The sequence below is a fragment of the Trichechus manatus genome, unplaced genomic scaffold (genome assembly GCF_000243295.1).
Source record: "Trichechus manatus latirostris isolate Lorelei unplaced genomic scaffold, TriManLat1.0 scaffold00198, whole genome shotgun sequence".
NCBI classification, from domain to species: Eukaryota; Metazoa; Chordata; class Mammalia; order Sirenia; family Trichechidae; genus Trichechus; species Trichechus manatus.
In genome coordinates this window covers 2,283,617-2,292,476 of record NW_004444134.1, presented here as the reverse complement: position 1 = coordinate 2,292,476, position 8,860 = coordinate 2,283,617, and the positions used below count along the sequence as shown (strand labels likewise).

The 8,860-nt window shown below is 54.2% G+C and overlaps 1 protein-coding gene across 1 annotated transcript in view; it reads right to left on the bottom strand.

Moving 5' to 3' along the window:
• Positions 1-6,482, bottom strand: part of FOXF2 (forkhead box F2) — an 11,244-nt gene extending 4,762 nt beyond the window's left edge. Inside the window, exons 1-6 of the mRNA XM_012558931.1 lie at positions 6,287-6,482; positions 5,822-6,114; positions 5,323-5,465; positions 5,017-5,135; positions 4,726-4,841; positions 685-707 (exon numbers count right to left, since the gene is read on the bottom strand). Of these exons, the coding sequence (XP_012414385.1) occupies positions 685-707; positions 4,726-4,841; positions 5,017-5,135; positions 5,323-5,465; positions 5,822-6,114; positions 6,287-6,482 (890 nt within the window). The remainder of the gene's footprint in view (positions 1-684; positions 708-4,725; positions 4,842-5,016; positions 5,136-5,322; positions 5,466-5,821; positions 6,115-6,286) is intronic.
• Between the last annotated feature and the right edge of the window lie 2,378 nt (positions 6,483-8,860).

Below are 8,860 nucleotides of genomic sequence, written 5' to 3'. Positions count from 1 at the left end.
CGCTGCAGCCGCTGCTCCTCTGGGCCAGCGCCTCGGCGGCTCCTCTTCAGCGCCGCGGGCGTTCCGGGCGGCTGCGGGCCGGCGGCACCACCCGGCGCATCCCTCCCCGAGCCTCCGGCCTCCGGGCGCAACGGCCTCCCCAGGCGGCAGAGCAGAAGCAGCCGGCCCGCAAGCCGGGACCCCGGGGACAAGCTGACGTCTCCCTCCGGCTCCCTCCTCGCTCTGTCTCTCGGACTTCCTCCCTCCCGCGGCCTCCCTCCCTCCGCCCGCCCGCCAGCCCGCCCTGCCCCCTCCTCGTCCCTGCGCAGCCCGCGACGCCCTCCGCCCCGCCCCCTCTCAACCTGGCGGCCTGCGCCCCCCCTTATCTCCGTCCTCGCGCTCTAAGATCTCCTTTGCTTTTTAACTCTTCTCTTGGCCTCCAGCCCTTTCCCCCACCCCACGCTCTCTTAAGCGGAGAAGTCACAAGCTAAGTCACATTTTGCTAGGCGAGCGACCCCCATCCCAGCCAAACCCGACCCTTATCTGTCAAGATGAAATCTTTCTCTTTGCCCCTTACAGCAGCCCAATTTCCCACCCCAGAAAACTGCGGCAGCCGCGGAGCGGACCCCAGCCCCCTCCTCCTTCTCCTCCTGCCCCTCCTCCTTCTCTTCCTCCTCCAGGGCCCGGGCCTCAGCCCCTGGTGCTGCCTCCGGTGCCGCCGCCGCCGCCTGCTCGGAGCCTCCCTAGCTGCCTTTCCCAGTGCCCGCACTCACACCATTTGTCAACTTCACTTAGGCATTGCAGCCCCCAGCCACACGCCGGGGTGCCAGACGCCCGAAGGTAATGTGCTAATCCTCTCTCTCTCTCTGGCAGAGCCTGCCGGCTCCGCGACAGTTAGTTAGCAGAGGGCGAGCGCTGGGGCGCCCCGCGCCCCAGGGTGGCGGCCCCCGGGGCTTTCCTGGGTATTGTCGGAACTTGGAGCAGAGGGGTTTGGTTACAGAAACGTAACCCAAGTTTTAGGAAGTTATGTTTGGATTTGCTTTCACTGCCTTTTCGTTTTCCATATAATGTTTTGTAAAAATGCAAAAAGAAGGTAGACTCGGAGATAAGTGAGATTGCTGTAATTATATTCAATCCTGACGGAGTGTGTAACTGTGACAAGGTTTACATCCTTTGCCTCAGAGTTGCCCACCAAAATATGTGCCATCTTGAAGCTCCTTTCTGCGAGAGAGCACGCCACTCCAGTTGTGGCTAATTCCTCTCTAAGTAAGAGTCAGGCTTGGCGGGAGGATGTGCCCTCGGGAGAAATCATTTCCAATGAGACCCGACAGTTAGTTATTGGATTACACGTGCAAGGAAATGTAGTCTGACCAGGGATAGGGGCTGGGTAGTGGGAGGAGGCGGGAGCAGGAGGCCTGGTAGCTGCTTGAGCTGGAGGCTGATGGGAGAGGCCAGGGGGAGGTGCTGCTGAACAAGACCCAGTGGCAGCAGGGGTGGCACACCTTGGCGTCTGCCCTCAAAGGACCCAGGTGCTAGGGTGTGTGTGCTGGGGAGCCTGGGACTGTGGGGGGCGGGCAAGAGAAGGGGAGTTTATGCGGAAGTCTGTGGAACGGGAAAAGCAAAGAGCCTTGGGCGGAGCAAAACTGGACAGACTCTTAGGCCTGGACTAGTTGTCTGTACCTCCTGAGAGACCAGGCAGAGTGTGTTGGCGGGTCTGTGAAAGGAGAGGAGAAGGGAGGTGGCAGGGGGAGGTTGGGGGCTGGGCTGGCCTCAGACAGTGACCTGAAATTGAGTGGAAGCAGGCTTTTTCCATCAAACCCTGCCTGGATACCACACACAGAGACCAAGTGTCAGTTTACTGCCCTGAACCGGCTCCTTTTCCCTAAGCTCCACAGTAATTAGACAAAGAAAACCGAAATTAGCTGAACAGGCGTCGACAGCTTCCTCCAGAGCACCCCTGGTACCTACATGGGAATGTGCCCGAAAATGGCTTGATTGTAGCCGAGAATCAGCTAACAAAACACGGCCAAACTGAACTCAGTTTACCGCTCATTTCCAATAGAAAAAAGAAACAACACGCTCTTTTCCGGGTAGGATGTTTTGGTTGGGTTGGGGTAGGGAGTTTGCAGTTGTTTCTACTTTCTAAGAATTTCTTTCTGACTGACTAGTGAGCGTTTTGGGGGGATGGCTGTTCTCATTTTTTTTTTCTCTTATCCTTTTCAGTAATTTTACATGGACTAGTTTAAAAATAATAAATGTATAATTAAATCTAAAATATTCACTAAATCAGTGCTTAAAGAGTCTGAAAGTAATTATTTAAATAAAATAGAAACTGGAATGAGGAGGACATACAGTGCCTAAAAAGAGCTACACTAACATTATGGCCTTCTAGTATGTGTGTGTGTTTTAAATAAGAAAATAGTACCATCTGTGAAGCATAGGGAGAAGAAAGACAATCTCATTTGTAAGTGGAGTTGGTGAATAATGGAGTTGTCAGGAAATTCAGCAAGTCAATATCACTGTACTCAGCAATGGATCTCCTCTGATCTTCTGTGCCTGGGAGCTGTATGTACACTGCGTCTCAGAGGTGTACCTGCTCTCAGAGTACACGCTGAAAGGTTTTAGGACCCAGAGACTGAAGAATAAAAAGCACTAACCCTAAAATGCAGTAGTTTTCAAACTTTCTGGATCATGGGTCCTTTTGAGAATATGATGGAAGCTATGGAACCTGCTTCCAGAAAAAAAAAAAAATCCCATTTTGCATGAAATCTTAGGGGCCCACAGATCTTCTGAAGCTGACACTCATTAAAAACCCCTACTCTACATATTTTTATCTTCTACCAATTCAACTGGTTAAAATATCAAGAATTTTTAAGGCTTCCTCCCCCATCCAAGTGACAGTAGTATCCATTTTACCATGCATGTCCTGAAAGTCAATAGGCATTGGGGACAGTTAGGGGTCCAGCGGGGGAAAGTGTCTGCTGAGTTGGAGCCTTTTCTCTCTCCGGGGGTCTAAATACTGCCCAGGAGCCCCGGCGTGCCAGGACGATGTGGAGGTTGGTGGCCTTCTTAGTTCTCTGAGCAGGAAAGATGCCTCTCCAAAACTCTTTCTTGAGGACCCCAATTCTGCCTATGGAAATGGTTCCCCTGGCATAGACCACTAGGACTAGAAATAATAAAGTCCTACATGTGTTTATAGACTTCACAGAGCACAATCCTTTCTGCAGACATCTTATCATCACCAAGTGGCCTAGACAGCATCATCGCCTTTGAGAGGTGAGGAAGCTAAGGCTCAGAAAGACTGAATGGCTTGTCACATATAGGCAAGGGGCAGAGCTGGCCCGAGCGGGTGTCTGGGGTACCAAACACAGTGCTCCTTCAGCCACATGCAGCAAACCCTCTCCGGATTTTGTTTTGTTTTAATCACCAATCTATACAAATCTCTTTGGTAAGAATGAATATAATAACAAATTATGTCATTTTTAAAAAATCCCTGGCAAGACTATCTTCATTTCTGTTAAGCAGACATTAAAAGGAAAGTTCCTAGCCTTTAAAAGGAACCTTGGATTTATCTTTGAAACATAGCCTTGCTTCCTCCGACGGAGGTAACTCCTCGTGGGGGTGAGGTCTTCCCGATTGACTTTCATTGCCTTATAAACGACAAAAATCTTGATTTTTTTTTTTTCTCACGGGAAGGAAAGGTATGGTTCACTTAAATGATTATATATTAGCCCAGACGCTCCCTGGTTAACCAGAAATACACAGTATCTGGTGCGAACGGTCCTATCCAGGCTCGTTGCTCTCCATCCCTCCCCACCGCCCCCTTTGTCTAGGTCTTAGCTGCGGATTCCTCTCCAGCTCCAAACCCGAAGGCCCCGCCCTGCTCCCGCGCAAGGGAATGTAAACTTCGGGAAGCTTGGGTTTCTTCGATTTTGATCTGTAATCTGCGTTTTATTCTAGGAAATCTCTTTATTATTGCGGTTTAAATTTTATGTTCTTAAGCATGCTTCCTCTGCTTCGTGGGTTTTCCATTAAAAGGCTTAGACTAAACCAGTTACCAACAGGAGAGACGCATCCGAATGGAGAATGTTGACAGCCATCTAAGATCTCGCCTTCCGAGCAGTTTGCTCAGCTGTACTCCTCTTTCCCTCTTTCGGCCTGGGTCGGACGGAGGAAAGCCTCTTCCCAATCCAGTCTGAAACTGCCCAAAGTTAACGTGCAGAAGGGATTTTCGCTCTCCCGCTGGGCCTTTCTGCGGAACGGCGGCATCCTAGGGATGTCGGTGTGTGTGAGGAAATGATGGAGGCGGACCGGCCTGCACGTCGCAGAGGCCTCTCAAGAAACTTATGACAGAAAATCCGGCCGGGAACAACATCAGGACGCTCCCAGGCTGGTGCTGGAGAGGGCAACGGCGTGAAGAGGGCTACCAGTCGAAATTTTACACGCGTTCCGGCGTCTGCTCTCTTTCCTCCGTCCAGAAACCCCCAGACCTCCGGGTTTGAACACTAGCCACCCAATTCCAAATGTTTATTTGGTTAGATTCTTCCGCTCTCCAAATGCCTGTGTCCCAAGTAGGGCTCTTTTTATAGCCACCTTCCTGAGACAGCCTCCAGATTTCTTGGCCTGGGGTAGGCAAGACCTGATCACCCACTTGGCGAGGTCCGTGGGTGCCAGGGGAAGGAGGACAGAAGGGTTCCTTCTGCCAGATCCCCCATGCGAAGACCGCATCTCTCCCTATCTCTGCACTCGCACGATAGCCAGGTCCCGGGTTGGCAGACCGCACCCTTGGGGTGCTCCCTGGAGCCGGCTCACCTGCCGGCAGGCACTGACTGGGTGCAGACGCGGTGGTCGCACGCGGGCTACTGCGTGGGATGCGGTGGACCGGCCTTAGGCGTCGCCTACGGTCTGCTGCGTTTATGGGTGGGAGGCCGGGGCTGCAAAAGAGGGTTTCCACAGCAGGGACGGCCGCTCCGCCTAACAGGCAGCTCAGACGGCGGAGGGAAAGAGGGAAAATGGGGCCGGAACGAAAGGGCTCACGGTGGCGAAGGAACATAAGCAGAGACGCCTGTACCCCGGTGCCCAGTCTCAGGAGAAAGGAGGACAGAAGTCCGGGCGGTGGTGTCCGCAACGCGTTTACTTCGTAGGCACTGGGGCTGCTGCGAGGGAATGGCCTGCTATAGGGTGTGGGACGCAAGCTCGAGATGAGACGGAAACCCCGGGGAGCCGTGGGACCTGGGTGCGGCGCGCAGAGCCAAGAGGCTGCGGCGGCTCGGCCCAGCTGTGCCTCCAGGCCAGGTCTTCAAGGCACCAGGCCGTGGGGCCCCTTAGTCTAGGGAGGAAGACCGCCGGGCCTCGTCCACACGCCGGGCAGCGCTGGCAGGAGAGGCGGGCCCATTCCGGAGGCGTCGCGGGACCTGGAGGGGTCGGCCCGGGTAGAGCCGGGGCGAGGTGCGCTCAGGGCAGCGGAAGGCCCCGGCGAAACGCGCCTGGGGGTCCGAGCTCGGGCCTCAAAGGGACGCGGCTTTCTGAGGCGCCCCCAACAGAGAGCGGAGGAGAGTCAAGCGCGCGCGCTGGGAGGCGCCCTGGAGGTCCCATCCCGCCGGGTCGGGTTTTTTCTTAGAGTTGGGCTTGTCTCCTTCCCTCCTGCCCCCCAAATAAACAAAGCTCTCGGAGGGCGGCGGACTCGGCAGAGCGCCGGGCCGCGCGCCTCGGGGCCGCAGAGCCACTTCCTGCGCATCAAAACGCCACTCTGCCCTCCCCGCTGGGCTCAGGATATGGGGCGCGCTCGCTTCTCTTTAGAAAAGGAAACAGAGCGCTTCCAAAAATATAAATCAACTCTGACGTCCAAATATTTCTTTTGTCCTCCAGCATCCTCTGTGGGGATAAATAAAACGTGATAGGCGCCCAGAGCCCGACGCGGGACTTTGGGGCGCCCAGGGGCTTCCTCCGAGGAGCTGTCTTGCGGGAGCTCTCGCCGCCTGAGCTCTAGTCGTATTTTCCCCTGCACCTCCCCTGCCCAGCTGTTGATCCCCGCTCCAGGGATCCGCCTAAACCTCCTTTGCAGGACCTCGGCGGGCCGCCTTCTCAGAACGGCTGCGAGAGCCCGGGTCTTGGAGGATAAGAGCCCCGCGAGGCCTGGACCATGGGGAGGGAGGTCACGCTTGTGATGGGACAGAAAGCAGGCCGATTACGGCGCTTTGGGAACGCTCAAGACCCAACGATGCCTCTCCAGGCCAGCCTTGCCAATGAGGTTTCCAAATCCTTCCAGGGAGCGTGGGCTGGAGATTCCCAGTCTGGACTCCCGAGCCCAGGGCAGCCTCCTCTTCGAGGCACCGGCAGGAGTCCTGTTTGGGGCCTAGAGGACTCCGAGGGGGCATCTCTGATGGCGGCTGCTGCATGAGGAAGAAGGACTTTGCAGCTCCAGAAGCTGCGCCTGTCCACGGCGTGGCCTTCGGGGCTGCGAGCCAGTCAGACCCGCCGAGGTGGGCCTCTACCCAGCCCATCCAGTTTGGGAGAGGTGAACAGGTTTTGGGTTGGGGCTTTGAAAAGAAATCTATAGCAAGCGTGGCTGAGGGGCCAGAGTGGAGCTTAATGGGGACAAAGGGCATTCAAGACACTTCGTCCTAGACGAGCAACGCTTGTAGACCGCCTGAAGGTAGCCGGGCACCTCGGTCCCCAGTTTCGGCTTCCGCACCCATCTGGTGGCTGGGTAACTTTTCTGCCGTGTTTGAGGAACTGCCTCAGAGGGCCGAGGGGTTCAGCCAAAGAGGAATCTTTGCAGGCGCCTGACACCCCTGCCCAGGGCCCCCTCACCGTCCTCTCATCCTCATTTCCATTGGGACCCAGGTCGCGGGTTCGGTTTCAGGCCCCAGGCCTTCGCCCTGCATGGCGGGGGCTGTGTTCCAGCTGCCTCCCTTGTCTCTCCAGGGGGGTCTTTATTGATGAGCTGCCTCAAAAACCCCCTCGCAAATGTCCCAGAAGGGTTTAGACAGTCCATCAGCCACCACTTCAAGAATGTTTCCTCTCTTTCAAACACAATCCTCACACACCAGACGGGCTGCGGCGGGGAGGGGTGCGCACTTGAAAAGAGAACAGCTATATAATCAATGTCAAAGCCATCCCGAAACCTTTCGGAAACAGGGATTTGGGCCAGAAATCCTTCTGAGTGATTTACACGCCCCTCACCCTCACCCCACCCTCCACTTGACTCTCCCTGTGCCTGCAGTCGAGCGGCTTGCACAGCCAACGCACAGCCCTGCTCTTTGTCGGCCGTCAACACTAAAGGCTCCTCCGTGGGCATTTTGTACTGTAGGAAAGAGTGTTTTTCATCCTCGGGCCCAGGGGAAAAGGAGAATCTTGCCCGGCCGGCAAGCTTTAGAAGGCCTGGTTACTGGTGGGGAGAGAGGCAAACTGGGAAGGCCGGGCCTGGTCTCTAGGAGTCGCCAAGTAAATGAGAGTCACCTTGCCTCCCTAGGAGGATCCTCGGATTTTGACTGCCTGGGCGCTCGCGAGGGAATAAGTCGGAGTTAGTATTCCGCCCGCTGGGTGGCGCCCGGCGCTCGGGAATGGAGGCCGGCGGATGTCGGGGCAGCTTCGAGCCGGCGCGTGCGCGTGCGCGTGCGCGTGCGGAAGGTCCGGGCCCGCTTGGTGCTCTCTCCTTCACCTGCGCTAGGCTCGGCAACTGCAACCCGGGCCCTGCCGGCCGGGGTGTGGTCGCTAGGCGGACAGATTCCTTCGAACATTGTCGCTTACCTCGTAGTCCGGTTGGCCACCTTAGGACACAGTCTGCTTTTCTTACCCCCGCCTCCGAATTATTTTATAAGAGAAAATTAGTTATATACTTGATACCAATCTATTGAAATGCGTCCTCTCGGTTGCAAACATGCTTAGGTCTTGCTGAAGAAATTGGTTCCTCGAAGCAAGGGGCAGGGACACTGGGTCTTCATTTTAAAGTTCATCTGGAGTTCCTGGAAAACTCCTCGGAGAAAACAAGCAAGCAAAGCCACTGAGCATGTGGAGATCCGATTCCGGCTCCTGGGTGAAGTGGCCCGAGAAAGATGCTCACCTTCTCTGGACCTTAGCTTTCTCCTCTGTGAGGCTCCAAGGCCACTTTCTTGTCTCTTGGTATCAACAGTGACAGAAGGACAACGTTAGCTTTTATTATCGTCCTTCATTTTAGCCAACTAACCTGCAGCTCCCTAAACTTGCCCTGGTAACGTTTGCAAGGTAAAAGGGGACTAAGAGTACTTTTGGGGCGGGCTGGATACAAGGGAGAGGTAATAGGCAGAGCAGGGGCAGGTTGGGGATGAGAAATGGCCAGAGGGCACCAGATGTGGACCCCAGACAGAGATGTCACCCACTGGTCTCTTCCCTGTGACATGGTGTCTGTGAATGAACGGGGCTTTGTCTTTTGAGATAAAAAGACATTTTAAAAAAATCCTTCAAAATATATAACTTACACGCAATAAAATTTTAAGTGAAGAGGTTGGGTTTTCATTTTTATCTTTTCATATTTTTATTATGAAAAGCTTCATAATACACAGACGTGGAGAGGGTGTACAATAAACCACCATATACCCATCACTTAGATTCAACTATTATCAAGAATTTTCCATACGTGCCTCATCTGTCCCTTCTTTCTCTTTATAATTTCTTGCTAAAATATATTTCAAATCCCAGACATGTTTTTTTTCCACAGGAAAAAAAAAAAAGGTTAAAACTGCACCTTATATCTCATTTCCATGCCCTCCACTCTAGCTCTCCTACATAAAATTACATTTTGGTGTAGACGAGCACACCTCCCTTTGGGGAAGTTTGGAATAGGATTGGAAAATTGTTCTAGACATGTATTTTACAAACAGGTTTCCATCTAGGTCTCTCC